Source organism: Rissa tridactyla, unplaced genomic scaffold, assembly GCF_028500815.1.
Source record: "Rissa tridactyla isolate bRisTri1 unplaced genomic scaffold, bRisTri1.patW.cur.20221130 scaffold_29, whole genome shotgun sequence".
Lineage (NCBI taxonomy): Eukaryota > Metazoa > Chordata > Aves > Charadriiformes > Laridae > Rissa > Rissa tridactyla.
In genome coordinates this window covers 2824147-2852008 of record NW_026529507.1, presented here as the reverse complement: position 1 = coordinate 2852008, position 27862 = coordinate 2824147, and the positions used below count along the sequence as shown (strand labels likewise).

Below are 27862 nucleotides of genomic sequence, written 5' to 3'. Positions count from 1 at the left end.
GCACAAAGCAAGCAAATGTAGGGCCTGTGGGGAAAGAGAAGCTGGGCTGTTTGTAGAGGAATCTACGACAATGGTTAAAGAAAAGAACTTGGGAAGGGGAAAGAGGAAAAAGGAAAACCAAAAGTTCAACTCAGGATATGATGAAAGCGGTTTGGAGATACCCGATGAGCAGCATTGAGTCAATGCCTTGAGTGGGACAAAAAACCCACAGCGGAGTGGACCAACGTTATGTCTGCTTACTTCTGTGGTCATGGGCAACGTGAGCGCTCTCCCCCTCATCATGAAGGGAAGACCCGTGGTGGAAAGAAATGCACAGTCTCTCATCCTGGAAGGGACCTTGGGAAGACTCCAGACCAAGACAATCCACAGTCTGTGGAGAAAGGGCAATGAGGATGGGGCTGTTTGCATGCTAGTTAGCGTTAGTGTTAGATGTGTACCTCTATAGATACACAGACAGCACGGAACCCTCCAGGAGCTGGTCTCAGACCCTCCATCTCTCTAGAAGCTGGCCTCGGGATTCCCTCATCCCTCCAGTTCCCCCATGCACAGACAAGCACACACACACACAAACAAATGGCCCTCTCCAGCACAGAACCACGGAACCCTGGAGGCTGGAAGGCAGCCAGCTTCCACCTTCTCTGTGCTTCCTCTTCAGGCTTGATGTTACTCAGAGCTCTTTTCTCATGCATGCCAGCCTCCTGCCACCTTGGCATGACTTCCTGCATGTTGGCATGGACCATTCTGGATGACGAAGAGGTGATCCTTGACCACCAAAAAGCTCCCTGCAGGACTCATCTGGCGACAGACATCCTCTGATCCAAGGGTATCAAAATCTACCTCCCTAACTGTTATGCCCATCAGTCTTTATCGTATGAAAATGAATTGACTTTCTTAAGATATATATCTAGCTAGCTCCCATTGTGTACTGATTTATCATGCTTGCGTAAGTGAGTTAAAGGAGGTCAGCTCATCACAAGGAGCAGAAGAACAGCCCTGCCCTCAAAATAAGGACTTCTCAGAATCATTCAGCTGTCCATGAAGGATAAAAGATACCCCTGGAGAACCGAGATAATGCCAGTATCCTCGTCCCTCTTACACACCTTTGAAACTCTCCCAGTGTCCAGCATCACAGACAAGTAATTAGCAATAGACCAACTCCGGGGACGTCTGGATCAATAGACAAGCCGCGAGAAGGCTGATGGCTGATGGAGCTGCAGAGATATAGCTACTTTGTGCAGTTTTACTGTGATTAGGAATTGGTACTCCGTGTCTGTGTTAGTTAGTCATTAGTCAAATAATAAGGTACCTGAATGCTTGAATGGCATAAGAACCCTGTGTTTAACCGCATTTGAGGTACCCCAATTGAGCTCGGACACCTCATGCACATGACTAAATATTTACACTTGCACCTCTGTACTTTGTGTCCTAGCCTCTCTGCTCGGTCAGCACGGGCCACTTGCAAATTTTCATAACACAAGTGACTGATTGCCACTGCAGTGGGGCAAGGTCTCTCCCTTCTCCATGCAGTAGATGTGAGGCAGTTTAGAACACAAGACACGTCACACCAGGGTCTCCACTCATGTGTTGCACTCTCAAAGTGCTGTTTTTTCTCTTGCCCAACATTTACTCGCCCTCTTCATAATACAGTCAAGGAACAGGCCAAAAAATCTCATGGGGGACCTGTCAGCAGCACCTTGTCATTCATGGAGATCACCTTCACCTTTGTCAAAGGCCCTTGAGGGCTGCAGAGACACCACTGACAAAAACCCTCTTTCTTGCCAGGGCCGCCCTTCCCAGCCCTGTTTCTCTCTGTTCTTGCAGACAGCAGGCTTTGCTCACCATCAACATCCAATTTCAGCTTTAAGCTTCCAGGTGCCGTCCACTTGACCGTGTCTCTGCCGTGAAGCAAAGCCTTTGCACACAGAAGGTCTTCAATGCTTGGTACCAGGTTTCCTTTAAGAGACGTCCGAGCTTGGCCTGGAGCTACACCTGAGGTGCCACAGCCCAGATGTGCACCAAAACTCTCAGCCAGGGGAAGAGACAAGTTGAGAGAGAGCCTGTGCTTTTTGACTTTGACAGAGGAACTGCCAAGGCGTGGTGGGACAAGGCACACAGCTTGGGGTGCTGCAATGGATGGCTACAGGCTTTTCAGGAGAGACAGGCTGGAAGGATCAGGAGTGGGGTTTCCTGAAAGTGAAGCCGTTAACTGGATGTATGGCGCAACTCCTTGGGGCAGGTGAAGAGTTTGGTGAGCCTTTGTGGGGGAGGGTGAGAGGAGAGGCCAGTAGAAGTGTCCTGTCATGGTGGGAGATAAGGAACCCACAGTCAGGATGAGGAAGAGGGTATAGTCTTTCTGAAGGATCCCAGGGAAGCGTCTGGCTGTACGAGCCTGGGTCTCGCTGGGGACTGCCATGATACTGGCAGCTTCTGAAAGAGGAGCACAGCAGCACGTACAGTCCAGGTGGTTTCTGGAGTGTCTTAGGACAACGTCTTAGCACAGCTGCCAGATGGGCCAACAAAAATAACGCCAACCTTGATGTGATACCTGCAATGCAGGAAGAGCTGGTCAGAGACGTGAAGATTGGCTGTCGTGACCCTGAAGTAGTGGGGTCCCAGCACTCCAGGGCAGTGAGGAAGCAGAACAGAAGACTACAGACGCTGGACCTCAGAGGTCCTTTTGCCTTTGGCCTACGCTGAGGAGTTTTCGTGGGGATCCAATGGTCAGGAGCACTGAAGGTAGCGCAAAGCTCTGTACAGCTGGTCTTCAAGGACAGCATCCTCCAAGGAGAACATTGGCCTGTATCAAAACTCAGTTTGAAACCTGAAAGTAAATTCAGGGGAATCATAACGAGATTTCCAACTTCAGGAATTCTTACAGAAGAAAACAAAGATATTAGTTGGACACTGCTGTATTGAGTTAGAGTAGGGAGAGAGAGTTCCGAGATACTCTATGTCTTTTTTGCCTCAGGCTTCCCCAGCAAGGTCTCTCAGGGCTTTGTGCCTCAAGGCAAGACTCTGGACAAGAACAGCCAATGGCGGATAGGAATGAAATCAGGATCTACTGGAGCAAACTCAACCACTACCAGTACATGGGAATGGACGGGTTACATCCAGAGGTGCTGGAAAGTAAGAGAATGTCACAGTGAGGCCACTCTCCCTCATCTTGGAAAGGTCCTGGAGGCTGGCGGGACTCCCTGACATCTGGCCAAAAGTAAATGCTGCATGCATCTTTCAAAAGGGTCCAGAGAAGGAGGTGGGGAGCTAAAGGCTGCTTAGCTTCCCTTTAGATGAGGAACATGTCCCAAAGCATGTTCTCTCGCACTGCATTTCTGGGTGCCTGAAGGAGACGGTGCCTGGATGAACTCAGGGAACATGTACACCGGTTACGGTTTGGCACTTGGAGGGCCATGGTGTTATGCCATTGTACGCCCCATAAAGATTTGGCCATCTCAAAAAAAGGGACGATAGGAGGGAAGTGCTAGCAGGTGGGACCATTGCTTGACTGCAAAGAGATAAAGGCAGGATCTATCCAACGTATCCAACCTTCATTGATCCCAGCCTCTTTTAGATAGGAGATATAGATGTGAAATATATTAAAATAAACTTGTCCTCGGAACACAGTCTGGGATCTGTGCTTGACAGGAAAATGTGTTTTCTATTGGCCTAAGGCCATCCAGAATGGAAACTGAACTTCAGGGCAGGGAATGGGGACTTGACATACAGCTGAGGAATGTCTTCTCTGTATTGAACTCTGCCTGCCTTTGATTTCCTTTGTTGGCCATTAGGAAACACCATTCTGTGTCAGCTCGTTTTCAAGGTAAAGCAGGTGGGAACCGGTGCCAAGGAGTGGAAACACGCAGCTACGGACTGGAGTGGAGAAAGCTCAGGTTTGAACAGGCTGCTGTAAGTCCTGGTTGCCAGGTGAGAGACATGGTGAGATTGAGACAAAGCCTGTCCATGGAGTGTTTGCAATAAAGGGTCTTGCCTTAAAGGGTCTTGAGGCTCCATTAGCAGAAATTCGGGGTCAATATGAACTGGAGATTGCTGGCATCATTTCATGTGTAAGAAGAAAAAATAAAGAACAAAATAAGAAGGAAGCAATCCTTTCTTATGGTTGTTTAGTATTGAAATGTATTCATCTGAGAACTCTCTAATTAAGCACAGAAGAACTGAGGAATCCAGGAAGACTATGCACAGAGACTTGGCTGGTTATGGCATTTTGTATGGAAATGAGTCCTCTCCGGCCAAGATCCTGTAGACCCTCAAACACTGGGCAAGCCTCTAGAGAAGTAAAACTCAGCAGCAAACCCCAAGATGGTGAGGGTGTTACCAGGCCCCACTGATGCCCATCACTGGAGACACCATGGAGGGAACGACCGGACAAGATTCCTGTCCCTGGGGACCGGTGAAGCAGAAAGTCAGAAGCACTGGTTATAGGTGGAAAATCAAATGTGGAGGTGGCTCTGAAAACCTTTGATGCATTTCATCAATGGAGATAGCTACGCCCTGTCCCCTGTCCCTTGGGGATTTGCCAGAGCCTGTGAGATTCCAACAGTTCACCCACCTTCTTCCAAAGCCCTGATAATGTTCCCCTCGCACAGAAGATGCCTTAGCCCCCTGACTTGCTTGAACCTTCTGGTGGAAGTTCCAATATGAACTGGTGCCAAAGGCAGCCAAGTGGTGTGCTACATCTGACATTGCCAATGCATTCTTCTTTTTCAATCCCTTTGGCAGCAGGGTGCAGGCCACAGTTTGCTTTCACGTGGTGTCCAATGCACCTGGAATGCCCCCAGTGACAGGACAAGAGGTACTTGAACATAAGAAGTTCCATCCAAACATGAGGAGGAACTTCTTGACTTTGAGGGTGGCAGAGCACTGGAACAGGCTGCCCAGAGACGTGGTGGACTCTCCTTCTCTGGAGACATTCAAAACCCGCCTGGACGCATTCCTGTGCAACGTGCTCTAGATGAACCTGCTCCGGCAGGGGGGTTGAACTACGTGATCTCCAGAGGTCCCTTCCAACCCCTACCATTCTGTGATTCTGTAATCGACTATCCTACAGTTTGCCATGGACTAATCCAAACTGCACTGGAACAGCGTGATACTCCTGAACATGTACAATACATCCATGATCTCATCATGTGGGGCAACAAAGCAGAAGTGTTTGAAAAGGGGAAAAGAGCAATTCAGATTCTTCTGAAAGCTGGTTTTGCCATAAAAGAAGCAAGGTCAAGGGACTTGCAGAGAAGATTCAGTTCTTGGGAATAAAATGGCAGGATGGATGCCATCATGTCCCTATGGATGCGGTCAACAAGATTGCAACCATGTCTCCACCAGCTAAGAAGAAGGAAGCACAAGCTTTCTTAGGCCTTGTGGGATGCTGGAGAATGCATATTCCAGGTTGTAATCAGCTTGTGAGCCCTCTCTATGGAGTAACCTGAAAGAAGATCTATTCTGAGTGCGGCCTTGAGCAACAGCAACCCTTTGAGCAGATCAAACAGGAGATAGCTCGTGTGGTAGCTCTTGGGTCTGTCCAGACAGGACCAGCCGTGCGTAATGGTCTCTACAGTGCAGCTGGGGCACGTGGTCTCACCTGGAGCCTCTGGCAGAAATCATCGGGAGAAACCTGAGGTCAACCTCTAGGCTTTGGAGATGAGGGTATTGAGGATCGGAAGCCCTCAGCACCCCAACCGAAAAAGAGATCCTGACAGCGTATGAGGGAGTTTGAGCCACTTCAGAAGTTGTTGATGGGCAAGCACGGCTCCTCCTGGCACAACAGTTGCCTGTGCTACACTGGATATCCCCTCCACACATCACGCGACTGACGCTACATGGACTAAGCGGGTAGTGCTGATCACACAGTGAGCTCGACCAGGGAAACCAAACCTCCAGGAACCCTTGAAGAGATTACGGACTTTCCAGAGGGCATAGATTTTGGAGCATCTCATGAGGAGGTGGCTCATGCCCCGGTGGCACCCTCATACAATGAGTTGTCATCTACTGATGAAAGGTGTGAAAGGCAGGGCCAGAAGGCTGGATGCCTCTCCCAAAGCTGGTATCAGGAGCACACCCAAGGAACTGTTCCATGAAAAGTCCTCATGGTGTTCTGGGGTTCTCCACAGACTCAGGGGGACAGGGTCAGAGTTGCAGGGGGATCTGTTAGGGACCAAGGGCTGGACGAAGAGAGTTCCCTTCTTGGTGGCACATGTCCAAGCAGAGTGCACATGGCCTTCGATTTTTCTTCCTGGTACTGTCCCGCTTGTGGTATGGGTGATGGCCACTGCTATCCTGGAGAGGAACTTGGAGTTGCCAGGAGAGCTCATGGGATCTCCCGGAAAAGTATGCGAGTCTGGGTGAGCAGTGAGTGGCACCTCATCCAATGAGTGACCATCCAAGGTGGAGTGTCCTTGAAGGAAAGGTGAACCTAAAGAGCCCATGGGCTAACAAGGCCCCTGCAATGCCAGGAGCCAGCAGGCCAAAGGGACAAAAGACTAGACAATGGTTCAGCCCACTGTCCTGGAGACCCTGTGGGACCGATCTAGGGCAGCCCTTCCCTGCCCTTTGTGACACTAAAGACACCCCATTGTCCTGCCAAGCCCCGTCCTTGTCTACTGAGCAATCAGGGAAGATGGAAGGGGACTTAGCAGCAGTGATCCCTTTCTGGCTGGGGCTGCTCCCCACCTTGACCAGCATGGCGAGTGCAGGGTCACCCCATGGCCCCAGGGCACCGCAGCCCCCTCCCTCTGCAGAGCAGCACCGCCAGCTCAGGTCCCTGCAGGAAGCATGGGGTGGGAACCAGGAATGTCCAGCCAGGCCAGCCTGGACACACTCACCTGGGGAAAGGCCTTCTGGGGAGAAAGGGTGACCAGGGAGAAGAGCAAGGGAGCATTTCTGTGCCTGCAGGGAGGAATCCATGAGAAGGAGAAACCTCTTCCTGCAGGCCCCCACTCTGGGCAGGCTGCTCTGTGCCTGGAGTAGGACTCTTGTGCTGGCCTGGGGAGAGGGGCTGGCACTGAGGGGACACAGACCATCTGTGGCCCTGGCACTGGGGGAGGCCACCAAAACAGGAGGGCTGAGGGGGACAGAGCCCTTAGGGCTGCCGGGGTACTTTGCCAGGGAGATGTCTCCCCACCCTTGAGCACACCTGTCCCATGTGGTTCCAGCACGGTGGGGCCATTGGACCGTTAATGGGGCAGCAGGGCCCGCCTTCCCATTGCTCTCCAGTTTCCCATCCCCTTACTCCTCGCTCAGTCACATCCCTCTAAAGTACCCAGGTGCTGCTTTGAGCTTCAGGCAGTTGGAAGAATGCCCTGGTCTTTCGGCAGGCTGATAATCTCTTCAGCCAAATCCTTCCATGTGCTTATATCTGTCATATCCCATCCATCTCTCCCATACTTGGAGTGAGGTTATTCCTTTTGGTTGGTGACCCTCGCTGGAGGAGGTTCACCAGGTTGAAGAAGCCCATGTCCCTCATCGTCCCCAGACAGGGCTTATGCGCTAAGCCCCAATCCTCAAAACTAAGAAATTCCAACTGAACTCAAGAAAACAGGTTTTGTCATCAAGAACCCTGGCACGGGCTGCCCTGAGAGGCTGTGGAGTGTCCTGTCGTGGAGATACTAAAACCCAGCCTGGACATCTTCTTAAGTGACCTGCTCTGGCTGACTCCCTCTAGGGCAGCAGGAATGAACTAGACGATCTCCAAAGATCCCTTTCAATCTACATGATTCTGTGAGGACATGGCAGTCCAGCAACATCTAGGGTAGATGCTTGTGAGGTCCCTTCTGCCTGAGAACCCAACAGGCCAGCAGCAGGCCAAGGCCTGGCGTGTTGATTGTGAGGTCACCGCTGCTATAACGGCAGGAACCTGGTGGCAGGCCAACCCCCGGCTCAAGGCTGGGTTCGGTGCCTACGAGGTCATTTCTCCATGAGTACCTGACAGGCCAGCAGCAGGCACGTGGTGTGGATGTTGGTTATGAGGTCAGTGCTGCCACAATCTCTGATAGGCCGGAAGCAGGCAGATATTGATTTGGAGGTCACTTCTGCCTGAGTCCTTGATAGCCCCGCAGCAGGCAAATGGCCTGAATGCCAGTTGTGAGGCTGCTGCTGCCTGAGGACCTGAGAGACCATGAGCAAGCTCGTGGGTGTTTGAAGCCCTGTGTTCCAGAGCACCCCTTAGGCCAGCAGGTTGAAGACCAGGCTTGGTTCTTGTGAGGCCCCAAGTATGGGACATGCCAGCAGCATGCGTATGAATGCAACACACAGTATGGGACACGCCAGCATGTATGGAACACACCAGCAGCTAGAGGTCGCTTGTGGGATCACTGCTGCTTGGGCACATGATTATCCAGCAGCAGGCTCATGACTGGCGTCTGTGTTTGTGAAGTCATTTCCTTCTGAATACCTTTGTAGGCCAAAATGAGGCTTGTGGCTGTGTTTGGAGCCTGTGTGGTCTCTTCATCTTGGAAACTTTCTGGACTCTAACATAGGTGGTGGGACATCCACACTAATGGTCCCAAGGCTTCTTCCTACCGCATCCGTCAGGATGGGCTTCTTCTCATTCCAGACGGAGCCCAAAGCCTCAGAGTACACTGCCACCCCCTACTTACCCACCCTGGGATGTGTTGAAGAAATAACAATGAGCAAATAGGAACTCTACCCACAGTGCGTATCTGGCCAGCCTATAAAGCTGTAACAGCTCATCCTAAAGCTCCGAAGGCATAGACCAGCCATCACTTTGATATCATATCTACCTCCTGTATGATCTGTCCTGAAGGTCAAATCATCATTACCTTCAGAAGAGGATGGGAGGTGAGGAGAAGTGGGCAGTAAACGATGAATGGTTGGGAAAAAGCAGCCAAGCAAGTGGCAAAGGCAGGAGCCGAGTTGTCCCAAGGCCAGCTCAGCCCAAGGAGCTTTGGCTGGCCCGCTCTTGAGGATGCCAAGCCCTGGCCAGGTGAGCTCACAAGCAGTGGCCAGGTGCCACATCACTGCCCCTTTGTGACAGGGGCCACCCCCAGACGCACAGGGACGCACTGTGGCCCCTCAGCCACCACAGCTGGAGCACCTCCTGCAGCCACCAGCCGGCAGCTGTTGGGCTGCCCCAGGCACTGCTGGCCAAGGGCTGCTCGTCTGCCCACAGAGCTCCCGCCTCTGCCTGGAGCCGCACCAGCCCCAGGCATAAAAACCTGCCCAGGGCTGTCAGCGAGCCCCTTCACAGCTTTGGCTGGCACAGTCGGGGGGCTGAGGACTTCTTTTCCACTCTTCCCAGGTACAGGACTGCATCCACGAGACTCCTGTAGCAAAGCACCTGGTGTCTGACAGGTTTGTTTCCAATGAATTTAATCTACCCCCAAGATACAGCCACAGGCTGACTCTGAACTAGTGCTACCAAAGAACCCCCTTGAGCAACTGCGCTGGGTGCACCTTGGGTGGCTGCCAGGCCCCCACCCAGCTGCTCTCCCACCCTGCAGCTCCAAAAAACATTTGTGGGTGGCTTTTTAGCATCTCGTTTTACCCCACGACCTGCCTGGAGAGCAGTGAGTGTTGCCTCTGCCCCAAGAAGGCAGCTGGTTGTTATCCCTGCCCTCCTTGAGCTTGCCAGTTGGGCCCCTGCACCTCCTGCATCGTCTAGTTTTCCCCACTCTTGCTCGGGGCACTGAGTTCCTCCTGCTCAGCTCAGGACAGGGAGTTTGCCTCCTGCCCCACTTGGGGCATTCAGTTTTGTCCCTGTCCTGCTCAGGGCATCTCGTTGTGCCCCAGCCCAGGCCCCCAACCCACTCGGAGGGGCCATTAATGTCCCGGCCACAGCAGGACCACCGGGGCTCCAGCGCCATTTCCCTGGGATCAGCCCCTGGTCAAGTGCTGCCTGAATTGTCACATCACAACCACGCTTTTGCTTCCCAGCCTCCTCTAGCACCGCTCCTCCAGCTGGCATCTGACACTGAAAAAAGAGCCTGAGCCCTGTGATCCCTCAGCTTTTATACTGAGCAAGATGCAGGTGGGATGGAGTACTCTGTTAGTCAGCTTTGGGTCACCTCTCCTGTGCGCTCATTCCCAAAGGTGCCATCCCTCTACGCTTCTCCCTTCCGACCCTCCGTGCCCTGCCATGTTTAACCCACCACAGTCATCCTTCACAACTCTCCTGCTACCAACAGTGCTAACAGGGTGGGATTCCTCAAGGGCTCCCCCAGCTTGGCATCATCTACAAAGGAGGTGAAAGTGCATTGTCTGCCATCATACGGAGAGATAATAATGTTCCATAGTAGGTGTCAAGGGCTGGTCTTTGATGGATGCCACTAGTAAGTGGGTTCCAGAAGGACTTTGTACCACAGATGATGTCCCTCTCTCATTATTCAGACAGCTTTCCACAAACCACATCATCCACTTCTTCAGCCCATATGTCAACAACCTGGCTATAAGGAGACTACAGAAGACCATGTCAAAGGCCTTGCTAAAGTCCAGGTACACAACAACCCCTTCTTTTCCCTCCCACATGTCTTCTGCCATCCCTTTCTTGTCCTTCAAACGCCTGCAGATGGCTGCAGGAGGACTTGTCATATCCCCTTCCCTGATGAGGCTGGCCAGTCTGTCATTGTCCCAATCCTCCTTCCTGCCCTTTTGGAACACTGGGTTCATGTCTGCCTTTTCCAAGGCCCCAGGAACCTCTCACATGGCTCTGGCCTTTCCAAGGTGTTGGAGAGAGATGTCACAATGACACTGGCCAGCCTTCCCCATCTCCCTGACACCAAAAGCCTTCTCACTGTGGAAAACTTCCAGAGGCGTCACTTTCCAAGGAGTGCCCAGGACACAATACTTAACTTGTCCAGGCCCTCAGGGCCACTTCAGAAGAGTGATTTCTTCCTACAAGCCCACGACTCCAACGGGATCTCTCTGCAGCCGACAGCTTTCCTAAGCTGTTTCTGTCAGTTCCTCCCAACCCCCATCCTTCCTTCTCCTCAGGCTGTAGATGAGAGGATCGAGCAGGGGTGAGGTGCGTGTTGAAACAGGGCTTTGTTAAACTCTCTCAGGAGGGCTGTTCTGGGCATCCCACTGACAGTGGTGGGGGTGCCGCAGAAAGGAGTGGCTCCAGGGAGGGCAGAGGAGCCGGTGGAGAAGGCCTTCTGCCTGCCCATGCTGGGCAGGAGAGCTGCCCCCAAGTGCAGCTCTGCTGCACACACAGGATTCCAGCATGAACAGGAAGGGGAAGAATGGGTCTAAAAAGAGGTTATGAAAACAAAGTCCATGATGAATGTAATGGTTTCACATCAGGAGAGTTTCAGCATTGGTGCAAACAGCCCAGCCCCCCTATTTCTGAAGACATTTGCTTCTCTGTCAGCTGCTTAAAAATATCGTGAAGGACGTTCAGAGAGGTGAAACATGGAGGGTGTGCGCCTCTCACTGCATTCCTACTCCCTAGACGTGCTCTGTGCTCTGTGAGAGGTGAGAAATGCCATCTTCTAGAGGGCAATGCCGCTCACGCCTGCAGAACCCTTTCGGACTGCACAGGGGAGATGCTCCACAGAGGTGCTTCTGTCACACCGTGTAATCAAAGGGCCAGGCCATGAAGAGAGGGGAGGGTGAGGTAGCACACAGGTGTTCCTGGAGACACACACGGCACTGTCAGGGCTCTGGCAGGGCTGCTCAGAGACACGAGTCCTTCCCTGGCACGGGCAGAGGCCCTGCAGCAGACTCCATGGCCTCCTGTTGCCACTCCCAGAGGGCGGCAGCACCTCAGCCCCGCGCTGTGTCTCCCTGCTCGGCACCTCTCTGAGATGCCCCACGGCGTGAGGAATGGACACAGGGACCTGGGGTCAAGGAAGCCCATCCCAGTGCTGCATTCAGGGGGTTTCCCAGGGGACGTTACTCTCCAATGAAGGGACACGGCCTGTCCCACAGCACTTTCGGGCATTTCTAAGAACAGCTGCTGGTGTTTGTGCTCTCTCGGGTTCATGTCCCCACATGCACACGGTGTGCATGCCGAAATCTCCTCTGAACCATGCAAACAGGGACTTCTGACCTCGTTATTCGGTGTCTCTCCACAGGCAGACAAACATCCTCTCTGGGTTTGCGTAGGCGTCCAGTTCTGCAAATGGTGGTTTCAGGTGTCTGTTCTGTGACGATTGCCCTGGGACAGCTTCCCCGGGGTGTCCAGCAAACAAAGGCACAGACCAGACCCCGCTCTGCTGGTCCTTCAGTCCTGTCCCTGGAGGTGTGGCTGTGCAAGGACACTGTTGTGTGTGCCCTCACCCTGCACACGCACACTCTTTACCTCTTTACTGGGCATCCCTCACCAGGGCACGTTTGAAGGAACGCTCTTGACAGCAACTGTGGAAGAAGACCTAATCCTTCCTGCACTGCCCTGAGCAGATCCCCTTTCATGGTGGAAACTCTGTTATGCAGACGAGCTTTTTCTCAGAGGTGCCCATTGCTTCTCCGTGCCTGTGATCACAGAGCTGCTACACAGCAGCACCATGACCAAGCTGCCAGAGCACTCAGGCCTTAGATCAACACAGGGGCTCAGAAGGCGAGTGTGGAAGTGAAAATAGAGCAGCCCCGGAAAGAGCAAGTGCTGGTGCTCTGCAAGTACTGGGATTCTTTCCCCTCCTCCTCGGCGCTCAGGCTCTACCCCTGCAGCTCTACCCGTGCAGAAAAGGCCTGAGAAGAAGGATTTTGGGCATGAGTCTGTGAGTCTCAGAAATTTGGATAGATAGGTAGTAAAAAAAAAATCTCAAATAATGACATTTATTTGAGGACAAAAGTATATAATTTAAAAAAAAAAAAAGTAAGAAAAAGCCAAAACCCTCAACCAAACCTAACACACAGTTACCTAACCCCTAACCAAACCTATAGAAGACGGGCTTGGCGTATAATGAATTACATTATGAGTGATTTGCGGGAGACAGTTTATTGCTGCAGAAAATAACCTGGTCATTAATTTCCAGAGGGCATCCTTGAGCTCCTGGTTCCTCATGCTGTAGATGAGGGGGTTCACGGCTGGAGGCACCACCGAGTACAGCACAGCCACCACCACATCCAGGGATGGGGAGGAGATGGAGGGGGGCTTCAGGTAGGCAAACACGGCAGTGCTGATAAAGAGGGAGACCACGGCCAGGTGAGGGAGGCACGTGGAAAAGGCTTTGTGCCGTCCCTGCTCAGAGGGGATCCTCAGCACGGCCCTGAAGATCTGCACATAGGACAGCACGATGAACACAAAGCACACAAAAGCTAAAAAACACCCTAATACAAGAAGCCCAACTTCCCTGAGGTAGGAGTGTGAGCAGGAGAGCTTGAGGATCTGGGGGATTTCACAGAAGAACTGGTCCAGGGCATTGCCCTGGCAGAGGGGCAGGGAAAATGTATTGGCCGTGTGCAGGAGAGCATTGAGAAACCCACTGCCCCAGGCAGCTGCTGCCATGTGGACACAAGCTCTGCTGCCCAGGAGGGTCCCGTAGTGCAGGGGTTTGCAGATGGCAACGTAGCGGTCATAGGCCATAATGGTGAGAAGACAATACTCTGCTACAGCACAGAAAAAGAAAAAAAAGACCTGTGTAACACATCCTTTGTAGGAAATGGCCCTGGTACCCAAGAGGGAATTGGCCACGGATTTGGGAAGAGTAGCAGAGATGGAGCCCAGGTCGAGAACAGAGAGGTTGAGGAGGAAGAAGTACATGGGGGTGTGGAGGCGGCTGTCACAGGCGATGGTGGTGATGATGAGGCCGTTGCCCAGGAGGGCAGCCAGGTAGATGCCCAGGAAGAGCCCGAAGTGCAAGAGCTGCAGCTCCCGTGTGGCTGCGAATGCCAGGAGGAGGAACTGGGTGATGGAGCTGCTGTTGGACATTTGGTGCCTTTTGGTGTGGAGCACTGAACAAGGAGGAAAGCACAGTGACAAGTTAGGGGAGACTTTTCTGAGAAAAATCAACACCAGTTCTCATACCTCACGCTCTGCTCTGCTTTTCCATTTCTGTCAGATCTTCATTCAGCTCTGTGGCTGGAGCTCTGGTTGTTTCTGTCCAGGTGTGCCAGGAGGAGCGGGACCTCTGCCCGCCGGATGCCCAGGAGTCAGCCCTGCTCTGCAGCAGCAGATTCGTGGGAATGGGGTGGGCAGTCCTGGTGTCCCAATTTCTCAGATAAACCTCTCCTCGTGAAAAAAGGGCTTGTCAGTCTCTGCACTCCCATTGCCATGAAACCACAGTTGCAAGAGTGTTGGAGAGAGGTTCTTATACAGCTCTCTCCCGTCTCAGCAGGAGATTCTCTTGGATTTCAGAAACCCTCACCATTTCTGCTGCGTTCAGGGACAGCAAAGGGAGTCCTGCCAGGCCAGGGGATTGTCTGAGGGTTAGTGCAGAGCGAGGGGAGCTGGCCTGTCCCTCTGTCTTGTTCCCAGCTGCCCTCTGCTTGTGCCTTTCTGAGACAGAGGGGAATCACACTCACATGTAGACCTGAAAAGACACCAGGCGCTGCTGAGAGCAGAGAAACCCACTGCCGAGAGCTCAGCGTCTCACCTTTTCTCAAGGTCTCAGCACCCCACTTCTCGCCAAGGACACACATGGCTCGTTTCACAAACCCAGCAGCCTTTCCTTGGTCGTAGCGTCTCTGCGCTTCTCCACTGGGCATTCAGGTAACACCAGGATGCTCCAGGACAGACTGGCATCCTGGAGGGCAGCGCAGTGCTTGGAAGGACACCCCAAGGAGACACCCAAGTGTCCTAGTGATGGTATCTCAGAAGGGGAGAGTCAGCTCATTCCCCAGCCACATAGACTACTTTGCCCACAGCCCCACGGGTTAGAGGAGAGCTTGGACACTTCATTCCCATGGAGACACTTGCTCAGGGGAAGGGGTCTGCATTGGAGGGGATCATACAGAGTTTTCTGAATCCTTCCTCCCACAGCATTTCTGGTTTCTCTTTCCTCTCATTCCCTGATCATAGCTCTGCTGCCGGGAGATTTTCCTCCTGGGAGGTGTTTCCCTGTCCCATGTCTTTTCCCTGTCAGCTCTCACAGACCCCATCCCAACCCCTGTGCGCTCCCCTTGGCCCCACAGAAACCTGCCTGTTTGCCGGGCACTGGCCGGGTTCACGTTCCTGTTTGCAGGTGGAAAAGGGCAGGTCAGAACAACCCCGATGGGTCCAGCAGAGCTGATGCTGGTGCTGCCCATGGGCAGAGGAGTGGCTGAAGGCACTCCAGGAGGTTCCTGGCAGACCTACTGATCACTCAAAGCTACAGCTCAGGAGTCTCACTGACTTCTTCCCACTTGAGAGCTCCCTATACATGTATCCCTTGTTCTACCTCCCCACCCTCTCACTAGGAAAATAAAAACACAAACGCAGGAAAGCTCCTTATCTGTAACGTAATTCCTGCCTTGAGCTTTCCCTCAAACAATCCCCTGGGAAATGTCCTGGGGGTGAACTGCAGCTGAGAGCAGCCCTGCCCCACGCAGCAGCCCCTTGACAGCAGGACACTCTCCTGCCAGGAGTTGCCTCTTCCCCCCACAGCTTCTCCCCGCACTGCTGTTGGGAGCTCCTCAGGTAAACGGAGAGCTGATCCTGACAGGAGATAAGTCCCTGCCACGGCACAAAGCACCCTTGGGTGAAGGGACCCTGCTCTGAAGGACAGCCCTGGGCACCCCTGGCTGCACACCCACCTTCACACTGCAGCCATCCCCGGGTGAAGGCAGCTGATGTGCCCTGTCCCTTTGACAGAGCCACAGGGAAGCCCTGCTCCAAAGCAAGTCCTTTTCCTCTACGCTGGAGAAACTGTGAGAGACCTCCTGATAGATCCCAGAGGCTGTGGGATGTGCCAGCTTTGGGAGATCATTCCAGGAACCGCAGCTGCATTGCCCTGCAGCCAGAGACTTACCCTGTTCAGGGCTGTGAAGATCTTTCTCCAAGCGAGCTCTCCTCTCTCCTCCCACCCCAGACTGCCTTTACACTCTCTGCCTCCCTCCTCTGCCCTCGCTGCCTGCAGGCAGTGCCCTCAGCCCTGCTGCGCTTGGCAGAGGAGCTGCTCCTGGGCAGAGCTGTCTCTCTGCAGCGCTGCCCGCTTGCCATCAGCTCCCTCCATGCCAGGAGCCCAGCCCAGCTCAGCAGCAGAGGACCAGCCCAAGGCAGCCCTTTCTCTGCCCCCTCGGGGCTCCCTCCAGGTGTCCCTGGGGCTCCAGGGGAACCTGCTGGGAAACAGGATGAAGTCACCACTGATGTTCCCTCCCTCAGCTGGGCAGAGACACTTCTTTCCAGAACTTTTAATTCTCCTCTCAAAGTTACATCGAAATATCACCTTTTTTGCTCTTATTATTAGATAACCGCAAGCTCTGCTGGAGCCGTTCATAGAGACAGGGCATCGTCTCAGGGATCATGAATGAGCCTGGTGGGAAAGCCCTTTGGCCAAGTGAAATGACAGCTGATGCCTAAACAAGGGCCATAAGAATCTTCTCCTCTTTGTGTTCATGGCAGTTTTTAGAGGAATTCCTATGTACAACTGCCGTCCTGGGCCATAGGGAGAGCTTGGTCTCTCTCTTTTCCATCAGCTCAATTTACCAGATCTCCAGTGCCTCTAATGGCATCGCAGAGAGTGCAGCTGGGTGTCTGTTCCCTTCACTGGTGCCTTCAGTCAGAGGCATCAGTCATCAGGTGTCATCAGAGAGGCGAGGGCTGTCCCTTCTCCACACAACAGCTGCAGGCATTGCATGGACATGGAGCACGTCACACGGGGATCTTTACTCACTGCCCTGATGATACAATCAACGCAAACACCAATAATTTTCACAGTGTGCCTGCATACATCTTGCCTTAGAGGTCAGTATCCTCCAGATGCAGCAGTGGTCCATATCAAAACTCAACTGAAACTCAAATAGGAATTCCAGGGCACCGAGATGAGCTTTAGGTAATTCAGGAACAGTTAAACGAAGAAAAGGGAATAATGTAGGAGCACTGTCGAATTTAGTAGGAGTAGGACTAGACCTGAGATATTCAATGTCCTCTTTGCCTCAGTTACCAGCAGCGAGGTCTCCCAGGCCTTGGTGCTTTGAGGCAGGACTCTGGAGGAGAGCAACCAGCAGTGGGTGGGGATCAAGTCAAGGGTTACTGGAGCAAACTACACCCTTACCAGTCCACGGGTCCAGAGGTTTGCATCCAGGGGTGCTGAGAGAGTGATTTTTCACTAGGAAGTGTTGGTCTGTTATGATCCCAGTAAGAAAGGCACTCCGACTTCATAATGTATGTTTTGAAACGCTGTTCATGTGGTCTAGCACTGTACGGAGAGTATCCCAGGGGCAATCCTATGACATTTTAGATTGTGGGGACTCCAGGATGTGTGCATTAAATGGGCTTTGAACTGAGTGCAGGACACCATGCAGACCCCATCCATAGAAGACAGTCTCCTGTTTTTCTCTTTCAAGCTACTGTAGGATTTTCTTACAGGGAACAACACTATTCACCATCTCTACACTCAAACAGAAAGGAAGTTTCCATGAGAAGCTCCTGCTGCAGGGTCACATACAGGCAAGGCCTCGCAGGAGGCGTAATGTCCGGCAGAGAGTGGGACCTGTCTGCAGGCTCCTGTGTGACAACATGCTGCTGAGGTTGTCCTGCAGCCAAGGGACCTGTGCAGCACAGCACGGGTGTGAAGGCCACGCTGTACGTGCAGCACAGCCCAGCCCAGCACAAACTGCTCGATGGACAATGGTTGTTCTGGTCAGGATCGGTGCTCAGGTTTCCCTGTGAGGAGTCTGCGCTCCACCCTGGTGCCACAGCTGAGCTGCTGCCGCCCAATTGTGCCCTTCCAGGAGGATCCCCGTGTCTTGTCCCAGCCCTGTGATGATTTTGGATTCAATGAGGTGTGGTGGCACGGCTTGCTGAGCTGTGGTGCTGCAATGGAAGGACACGGGCTCTGCTGGAAGGAGCGGCAGGGAGGATGAGGATGGGGGGATGCCGCCTGTGTGAAGGAGCAGCTCAGATCTATGGAGCTCCTCTATGAGATGGGCAATAGGGTGAGTAGTTTGTGTGAGTGAGGATGGGAGGAGAAGCCAGTAAGCGTGACACTGTCTTGGCAGTTATAAACTACTTGATCAGGCACAATAAGCAGAACAAGTCTTAAATAGGAACACGAAGAAGTCTCCAGGTAAATGAGGAGATTCCTATGGGGAACAGTAATTGCCCAGGCATTCACTGGCCAGGCAGAGAAACAAGGTGCCAGCAGCCTGGAGCATCATGAGACGACTTCTTAGCAGAGCTGCCTGCTGGGCCAGGAAGGGCGATGCTCACCTAGACCTGGTCCTGGCCAACAAGGAAGCGCTGGTCAGGGATGTGACAATTAGTGTCAGCCTTGCTGGAGTGACCAGGAAATAGCGGGGTCCCAGAGGCCAAAGAGGAGTGAGGAAGGCCAGCAGAGGAACACACGTGGGTGGCTCCAGAGGAGAAGACTTTGATGTACTCGGGGGACTGATACAAGCGGTGCCATGGCAAGCAGCTTTGAAGGGTGAAGGAGCTCGGGAAATCGTATAGGCATTACAGGACGGCCTCCTCCAAGCACAGGAATGATGTCTTGGAATACCATGAAGAGAAACACTCATCTCAGGAGGCTGCTGGTATAAACGGACTGGGCTGCAGGGCAAAAAGGCAGCACACAAGAAGTGGAAGGCGGGGAAGCTGCAGAGGAGGCATTTAGAAACCTGGCCCCAGGATGTCGGGAGGATGCCAAAGCCAAAGCTCCCAGAGGCTTGAGAGTTGCAGGGATGGGTAGAGGAAGCACAATGAGCTGACAGAGGCTCAGAGGGTCATGTGGAATGAGTCACACTCCGCCTGGAGGCCTGTAACAAGTGGGCACTGCAGAGGTTTGCATCTTGACTGCGCCTCAGCCTAGGAGATGGGGATTCCGCCTGCTGGGGGTGGCTGTGCCAGTCCATCCACATGGGTCTAGACGGGGCAGACTCTTCCCGAAGACATTTCTGTAAGCCAAATGTGTTGGGATCAATGCAGAACTGGCTCTTCAAAATCAAGCGTTAAATTGACTTGGCTTCTTTGCTTGGACATCTTTTCATTTTGACTGCGCTCCTGAAATCTCTCTAATGAGCCAGAGAAGAGCTGAAGACTAAAGGAAACTTATGCCCAGACTTGGCTCCTTCGTGTGTTTTTTGTGGTAAGGAGCGCTCTGGTGCCGAGTTCCTGAAGTGCAGATCCTGAAAGATTGACTAGTCCTCTTGAGAAGTAAAAGCAGCAAACCTCCAGCTTTCTGAGGGTGTTATCAGACCCTGCTGAAGTCCCTCACTGCACAGACCATGCAGGGAAGGAGCAGACAAAGTTCCTGTCCCTGTGGTGTGGTGAAGCAGGAAGTCGGAGACACATGGGCCGGGAAGAAATTTAAATGTGGAAATCACTGTGAAAGGCCTTGATGTGCTTCACCAAACAGGACGGCCAAGCCTGGACTCCCATCCCCTGGGGAGGGATGTCCATTGCCTCTTGAGATGCTCTGGGCTCTGTTTGGGTGATGTGGCAGTGATGAGGTGCCAGGTGCAGGTCAGCAGTAGGAACCTCCCAGGCTCTGGGGAGGGTGGGTGAGGAGGCAACAAGGCGCTGGAGCTGTAAGGACTTGGTGTCCTCTCATTGAGCTCAGTGGAAGAGACAGAAGCCACAGCTGAGCAGACAAGGGTCTCCGTTCTCTTGGGGTGTCAAAGCCCCACCAAGGCCCTTGGCCATCCCCAAAACACAGCTACACTCTCCTGTGCCTGGGTCTGCTCCCTTGCTTCCAACACCAAGCTGTGGGTTTCTGAGGATTTGCCAGTGCCTGTGAGCTCCCCACAACCCATTCGGTTTCTTCCAAAGCCTTGCTAATGCTCACTTATTGCGCAAGATTTCCAAGCCCCAGAGTTCCTGGAATCCCGTATGTCGCTCCACATCCCAGCACCAAAGAGCACATCCCCCTTCTTCTTCTGCCTCAGGATCAAAACTCAACTTAGCTCACTGTTGCATGACACCCCCTGATATTTCCTTTCTTCTTTCTGCCTTTAAGTCCCTCACTGCTGCCCCTACACTGCTCTCTCCCTGTGCAAGCAAGGTCAGCTCCTTGGGCACGGCTACCCCAAGCCGTGGGCATTCCCCATTTGCCAGGCTGAGGCATGCACACAAGCTGGAAACAGCTGTTCTCATCCCTGGTTTGCACAGGAGGGGCCTTCCTTCCTGCCATCTTCCTAGGACAATCCTCTTCCTCATCCTCCAAACACGGACATCAGCCCTTTTCCATTGCTGGTTTTAGGCATGGTTTTAAGGATTCGCTACAGCCATCGGCTATCCCCTTGTTTCTCACTGACATCCCCCAATTCTCTCTCCCACACGGCCAATCACTGCTGCTCACAGCCACTCAGTCTTCAGAAGAGGCCTTGAGCATTTTGGATCTTCCAGGTGCTTTTTATGGTGTTCCTCACGTTCTCCAGAGCGCATGGTGAGCTTTTCGGGATATAACAGGGCCTTGTTGACCATCTCTTTGGGAATGGTTGGCTTTTTATGACCATCTGTGCAGAAAGAGGAGTAACAGAAAAGCACCAAATATATCCAAACGGGTGCCGAGTGAAGTGTCAGTAAGGACCAGGTGAGCTCCCCCCCTGCCTGTGGCTTCCTGGTGAGGAGCCTGTCCTGAGAAGGGGATCCAACCTCTGCCACTCTCCAGAGAGGGAAACCAGCAGTGTCCATGCCACCTGGGGACACAACGGATGACCTTTGCAAGACCACCCTTCATTTGAACCACTTCAGGTCCTTGTGGACTTGGGTGCCATGCTCTATATTGCAATTACTCACGTCATTGGCGTTGGCTAGAGGGGCTACCACAGATGTGGACTGCTCCAGTGCAGACATTTATATTTCGGCAGAGGAATGTTTCCGTTGCTGTAGTAGTAACTGATATTCTTAGGGAACTCACACAAACCCTTGAGGGATAATGGAAGCGTTACCACCTCAGTGTCCCTCCAGTGAGCTGGTTCCTGTTTGCCCTTGTCTCACTGTCACTGGGCAGGGTGTGCTGTAAAAGGTGCTGAGCAGAGCAGGAAAATCACTTCTCCTTCAGGCCTTGTCTCTTTTGAGATGTATGCAAGATGTGCTTGTGGCTTCCTCCAGTCGTGATGGCCTTCTAAAACGGATCAGAGCAGCCCTGCTCTGACATCAGCCTGGTCTCTCAACATCCTTGGCTTCATCCTGTCAGGTCCAATGGGCTACCAAGTTTTGACCAATCACTGCTGGATTTCACATGGTGTTCTTCACCTTGGTGGTGAAGACTGAGGCCAAGAGTACCTCACACCTATCCCCATCTACATTTAGCAAATTCAACAGTGGCGACACAATATCTTTGTTTCTCCTTCAACCGTTCCTGTAGGAGGAACAGCTCATCCTTGTGCCTTTGAACTCCCTTGCACGTGTTCTAGCTCTGCGTGAGCTCTGCCTTTCTAACTCCAACTGTATTTCTGAATTCCTCCTTTTTATTTTAATCCTTGCATCCACCTCTTGCATGTTTCCTTTTGTCTATGGAGCTTCCCCATCACTTTCCTGTTTCTCCATGTCTGGGCTGCGGCACCTCAGCTGTGGCACAATTGGGGTGAGAGTAGATTTGCCAAAGGGAAACCTGCTTCCAAGCCCCCAAGACCTCAAGTGCGCAAAGGCTTTGCTTCCAGGCTGGAGTTGATGGCAGATAGTCATGTGAAGAAGAAATTAGGTCCTCTCAAAGGGATCAAACCCTGCTTTCCAAAGGGCCAGAGAGAAACAGAGCTCAGTAGTCAGTCTGAGCAGGAGAGGGCTTTGCTCTCTGTTGTGTCTCTGCAGCCCTGAGGGCCTGTGCTGGGGGGGAAGCTGATCTCAGGAAGGAAGAGATGATGTTGACAATGTCCTTGAGTGTGGAAATCCTGTGATTGAGGTCCACGGTGAAAATCATTGGCCTGATCCATGACTGTATCATCAAGGGGATGGTTAAACTCTGGAGGAGAGAAGAACCAGCAGAGTGTGAGAGTGAAGGAACACGTGTGGAGACCCTGGTGTGATGTGCTTGGTATTCATGCCCTGCCCGGCATCTACCGTAAAGAGAAGGGACAGCCCTTGCGTCACTGCAGTGGTGGGATTCAGTCAGTGGCCCAAAGGCAGCGTCTCTCTCTGAGATGCCCTGGGGGATGCCTGTCCCACAGCTAGTCTGGATGGGGACGGGGCTCCTGTACAGGACCTGTGCTGTCCATGTCAGCTGCGTGCAGTTGTGCTGGAGAGCCCTGGCACCTCCCACAGCACCACAGGCCTGAATGGGTCAATTAAAGTAAGATTCAGCTGCCCCGAGTTAGATTAGGCAATGAAGGGTATGTGAGACATGTAGAAAATACAGCTGATGGAGATCAGAAAGAGAGGGACTCCATTTTCCCTGTGCCACGTGACTCCATTTGGTCAGCTGAATCCCTCTCTAGGCTGCCCTGGTCATAAGGAAGAGTCCTTATGTCCTTGTTCACTTGTCCTGGAGTGGGCCAAAGCCTCACTACCCTCAAAGAAGATGCTCCCACACGCTGCTCTGTCTCTATGAATTGCTCCACTAGAGCTAGAGCTTGAAGTTATCAGTATGAATCTTGGTCACCTCGGGCACCAAAATCACCACAAAATCACCGCGTGACTATACCGGAACATCTCCAGCCCACCCTCTCCATTCATTAGCAAGGGAGCTGAGGCAAGGAGCTGACATGCAGGAGCCCATTTCGGTCACTTCTGAACTGAGGAAAGAGGAATCCCACCTCCTGGGGGTCTGTGGTGTGCATGGGATGGAGCTAACTCCTCCTTTACGCCCGAGGACTACAAGCCCAGGATGAGGACCCTCCATTGACTCAGATGAATCGCTTTTCTCAGAACAGTTAAATGAGATTCTTCCCTAGCATTCTCTGGGCGTTCTATTACAAAATGAAAGAAAAAAGGTATTCTTGGACCTATATCTGTCTAATTGAGAAATGCAACTGTAGGAAAGAAGTGTCTCTGCCCAGCTGATGCAGGGAACATAAGGGATTGCTTCAGAGCCAAGGACTGATAAGGGTGTAGTTTGCTCAAGTAACCCTTGGCTTGATCCCCATCAGAGTCCTGCCTCAAAGCACCAAGGCCTGGGAGACCTCGCTGCTGGTAACTGAGGCAAAGAGGACATTGAATATCTCAGGTCTAGTCCTACTCCTACTAAATTCGACAGCGGTCCTACATTATTCCCTTTTCTTCGTTTAACTGTTCCTGAATTACCTAAAGCTCATCTCGGTGCCCTGGAATTCCTATTTGAGTTTCAGTTCAGTTTTGATATGCACCACTGCTGCATCTGGAGGATGCTGCCATTTCACTTGGCCAAAGGGCTTTCCCACCAGGCTCATTCATGATCCCTGAGACGATGCCCTGTCTCTATGAACGGCTCCAGCAGAGCTTGCGGTTATCTAATAATAAGACCAAAACAGGTGATATTTCGATGTAACTTTGAGAGGAGAATTAAAAGTTCTGGAAAGAAGTGTCTCTGCCCAGCTGAGGGAGGGAACATCAGTGGTGACTTCATCCTGTTTCCCAGCAGGTTCCCCTGGAGCCCCAGGGACACCTGGAGGGAGCCCCGAGGGGGCAGAGAAAGGGCTGCCTTGGGCTGGTCCTCTGCTGCTGAGCTGGGCTGGGCTCCTGGCATGGAGGGAGCTGATGGCAAGCGGGCAGCGCTGCAGAGAGACAGCTCTGCCCAGGAGCAGCTCCTCTGCCAAGCGCAGCAGGGCTGAGGGCACTGCCTGCAGGCAGCGAGGGCAGAGGAGGGAGGCAGAGAGTGTAAAGGCAGTCTGGGGTGGGAGGAGAGAGGAGAGCTCGCTTGGAGAAAGATCTTCACAGCCCTGAACAGGGTAAGTCTCTGGCTGCAGGGCAATGCAGCTGCGGTTCCTGGAATGACCTCCCAAAGCTGGCACATCCCACAGCCTCTGGGATCTATCAGGAGGTCTCTCACAGTTTCTCCAGCGTAGAGGAAAAGGACTTGCTTTGGAGCAGGGCTTCCCTGTGGCTCTGTCAAAGGGACAGGGCACATCAGCTGCCTTCACCCGGGGATGGCTGCAGTGTGAAGGTGGGTGTGCAGCCAGGGGTGCCCAGGGCTGTCCTTCAGAGCAGGGTCCCTTCACCCAAGGGTGCTTTGTGCCGTGGCAGGGACTTATCTCCTGTCAGGATCAGCTCTCCGTTTACCTGAGGAGCTCCCAACAGCAGTGTGGGGAGAAGCTGTGGGGGGAAGAGGCAACTCCTGGCAGGAGAGTGTCCTGCTGTCAAGGGGCTGCTGCGTGGGGCAGGGCTGCTCTCAGCTGCAGTTCACCCCCAGGACATTTCCCAAGGGATTGTTTGAGGGGAAGCTCAAGGCAGGAATTATGTTACAGATAAGGAGCTTTCCTGCGTTTGTGTTTTTATTTTCCTAGTGAGAGGGTGGGGAGGTAGAACAAGGGATACATGTATAGGGAGCTCTCAAGTGGGAAGAAGTCAGTGAGACTCCTGAGCTGTAGCTTTGAGTGATCAGTAGGTCTGCCAGGAACCTCCTGGAGTGCCTTCAGCCACTCCTCTGCCCATGGGCAGCACCAGCATCAGCTCTGCTGGACCCATCGGGGTTGTTCTGACCTGCCCTTTTCCACCTGCAAACAGGAACGTGAACCCGGCCAGTGCCCGGCAAACAGGCAGGTTTCTGTGGGGCCAAGGGGAGCGCACAGGGGTTGGGATGGGGTCTGTGAGAGCTGACAGGGAAAAGACATGGGACAGGGAAACACCTCCCAGGAGGAAAATCTCCCGGCAGCAGAGCTATGATCAGGGAATGAGAGGAAAGAGAAACCAGAAATGCTGTGGGAGGAAGGATTCAGAAAACTCTGTATGATCCCCTCCAATGCAGACCCCTTCCCCTGAGCAAGTGTCTCCATGGGAATGAAGTGTCCAAGCTCTCCTCTAACCCGTGGGGCTGTGGGCAAAGTAGTCTATGTGGCTGGGGAATGAGCTGACTCTCCCCTTCTGAGATACCATCACTAGGACACTTGGGTGTCTCCTTGGGGTGTCCTTCCAAGCACTGCGCTGCCCTCCAGGATGCCAGTCTGTCCTGGAGCATCCTGGTGTTACCTGAATGCCCAGTGGAGAAGCGCAGAGACGCTACGACCAAGGAAAGGCTGCTGGGTTTGTGAAACGAGCCATGTGTGTCCTTGGCGAGAAGTGGGGTGCTGAGACCTTGAGAAAAGGTGAGACGCTGAGCTCTCGGCAGTGGGTTTCTCTGCTCTCAGCAGCGCCTGGTGTCTTTTCAGGTCTACGTGTGAGTGTGATTCCCCTCTGTCTCAGAAAGGCACAAGCAGAGGGCAGCTGGGAACAAGACAGAGGGACAGGCCAGCTCCCCTCGCTCTGCACTAACCCTCAGACAATCCCCTGGCCTGGCAGGACTCCCTTTGCTGTCCCTGAACGCAGCAGAAATGGTGAGGGTTTCTGAAATCCAAGAGAATCTCCTGCTGAGACGGGAGAGAGCTGTATAAGAACCTCTCTCCAACACTCTTGCAACTGTGGTTTCATGGCAATGGGAGTGCAGAGACTGACAAGCCCTTTTTTCACGAGGAGAGGTTTATCTGAGAAATTGGGACACCAGGACTGCCCACCCCATTCCCACGAATCTGCTGCTGCAGAGCAGGGCTGACTCCTGGGCATCCGGCGGGCAGAGGTCCCGCTCCTCCTGGCACACCTGGACAGAACCAACCAGAGCTCCAGCCACAGAGCTGAATGAAGATCTGACAGAAATGGAAAAGCAGTGCAGAGTGTGAGGTATGAGAACTGGTGTTGATTTTTCTCAGAAGTCTCCCCTAACTTGTCACTGTGCTTTCCTCCTTGTTCAGTGCTCCACACCAAAAGGCACCAAATGTCCAACAGCAGCTCCATCACCCAGTTCCTCCTCCTGGCATTCGCAGACACACGGGAGCTGCAGCTCTTGCACTTCGGGCTCTTCCTGGGCATCTACCTGGCTGCCCTCCTGGGCAACGGCCTCATCATCACCGCCATCGCCTGTGACCACCGCCTCCACACCCCCATGTACTTCTTCCTCCTCAACCTCTCTGTTCTCGACCTGGGCTCCATCTCTGCTACTCTTCCCAAATCCATGGCCAATTCCCTCTTGGGTACCAGGGCCATTTCCTACAAAGGATGTGTTACACAGGTCTTTTTTTTCTTTTTCTGTACTGTAGCAGAGTTTTATCTTCTCACTGTCATGTCCTATGACCGCTACGTGGCCATCTGCAAACCCCTGCACTACGGGACCCTCCTGGGCAGCAGAGCTTGTGTCCACATGGCAGCAGCTGCCTGGGGCAGTGGGTTTCTCCATGCTCTCCTGCACACGGCCAATACATTTTCCCTGCCCCTCTGCCAGGGCAATGCCCTGGACCAGTTCTTCTGTGAAATCCCCCAGATCCTCAAGCTCTCCTGCTCACACTCCTACCTCAGGGAAGTTGGGCTTCTTGTGGTCAGTGTGTGTTTTGGCTTCGGGTGCTTTGTTTTCATCGTGCTGTCCTACGTGCAGATCTTCAGGGCCGTGCTGAGGATCCCCTCTGAGCAGGGACGGCACAAAGCCTTTTCCACGTGCCTCCCTCACCTGGCCGTGGTCTCCCTGTTTGTCAGCACTGCCGTGTTTGCCTACCTGAAGCCCCCCTCCATCTCCTCCCCATCCCTGGATGTGGTGGTGGCTGTGCTGTACTCGGTGGTGCCTCCAGCCGTGAACCCCCTCATCTACAGCATGAGGAACCAGGAGCTCAAGGATGCCCTCTGGAAATTAATGACCAGGTTATTTTCTGCAGCAATAAACTGTCTCCTGCAAATCACTCATAATGTAATTCATTATACGCCAAGCCCGTCTTCTGTAGGTTTGGTTAGGGGTTAGGTAACTGTGTGTTAGGTTTGGTTGAGAGTTTTGGCTTTTTCTTACTTTTTTTTTTTTTTAAATTATATACTTTTGTCCTCAAATAAATGTCATTATTTGAGATGTTTTTTTTTACTACCTATCTATCCAAATTTCTGAGACTCACAGACTCATGCCCAAAATCCTTCTTCTCAGGCCTTTTCTGCACGGGTAGAGCTGCAGGGGTAGAGCCTGAGCGCCGAGGAGGAGGGGAAAGAATCCCAGTACTTGCAGAGCACCAGCACTTGTTCTTTCCGGGGCTGCTCTATTTTCACTTCCACACTCTCCTTCTGAGCCCTTGTGTTGATCTAAGGCCTGAGTGCTCTGGCAGCTTGGTCATGGTGCTGCTGTGTAGCAGCTCTGTGATCACAGGCACGGAGAAGCAATGGGCACCTCTGAGAAAAAGCTCGTCTGCATAACAGAGTTTCCACCATGAAAGGGGATCTGCTCAGGGCAGTGCAGGAAGGATTAGGTCTTCTTCCACAGTTGCTGTCAAGAGCGTTCCTTCAAACGTGCCCTGGTGAGGGATGCCCAGTAAAGAGGTAAAGAGTGTGCGTGTGCAGGGTGAGGGCACACACAACAGTGTCCTTGCACAGCCACACCTCCAGGGACAGGACTGAAGGACCAGCAGAGCGGGGTCTGGTCTGTGCCTTTGTTTGCTGGACACCCCGGGGAAGCTGTCCCAGGGCAATCGTCACAGAACAGACACCTGAAACCACCATTTGCAGAACTGGACGCCTACGCAAACCCAGAGAGGATGTTTGTCTGCCTGTGGAGAGACACCGAATAACGAGGTCAGAAGTCCCTGTTTGCATGGTTCAGAGGAGATTTCGGCATGCACACCGTGTGCATGTGGGGACATGAACCCGAGAGAGCACAAACACCAGCAGCTGTTCTTAGAAATGCCCGAAAGTGCTGTGGGACAGGCCGTGTCCCTTCATTGGAGAGTAACGTCCCCTGGGAAACCCCCT

General features: G+C 52.9%; 2 protein-coding genes across 2 annotated transcripts; one reads left to right on the top strand and one right to left on the bottom strand.

The window, feature by feature from the left end:
* Positions 1-3729: 3729 nt before the first annotated feature.
* Positions 3730-13837, bottom strand: LOC128903332 (olfactory receptor 14J1-like; the record flags this gene model as incomplete). Its single annotated transcript, XM_054187348.1, has 2 exons — positions 12924-13837; positions 3730-3739 (listed from the first exon to the last, which is right to left on the bottom strand). Coding segments are annotated over exons 1-2 (924 nt in total), but the record flags the coding sequence as incomplete, so codon positions are not given.
* Positions 13838-25862: 12025 nt separating this feature from the next.
* On the top strand, positions 25863-26771 carry LOC128903351 (olfactory receptor 14J1-like; the record flags this gene model as incomplete). The annotated part of the gene is made up of 1 exon (XM_054187369.1): positions 25863-26771. A coding segment is annotated over exon 1 (909 nt), but the record flags the coding sequence as incomplete, so codon positions are not given.
* Between the last annotated feature and the right edge of the window lie 1091 nt (positions 26772-27862).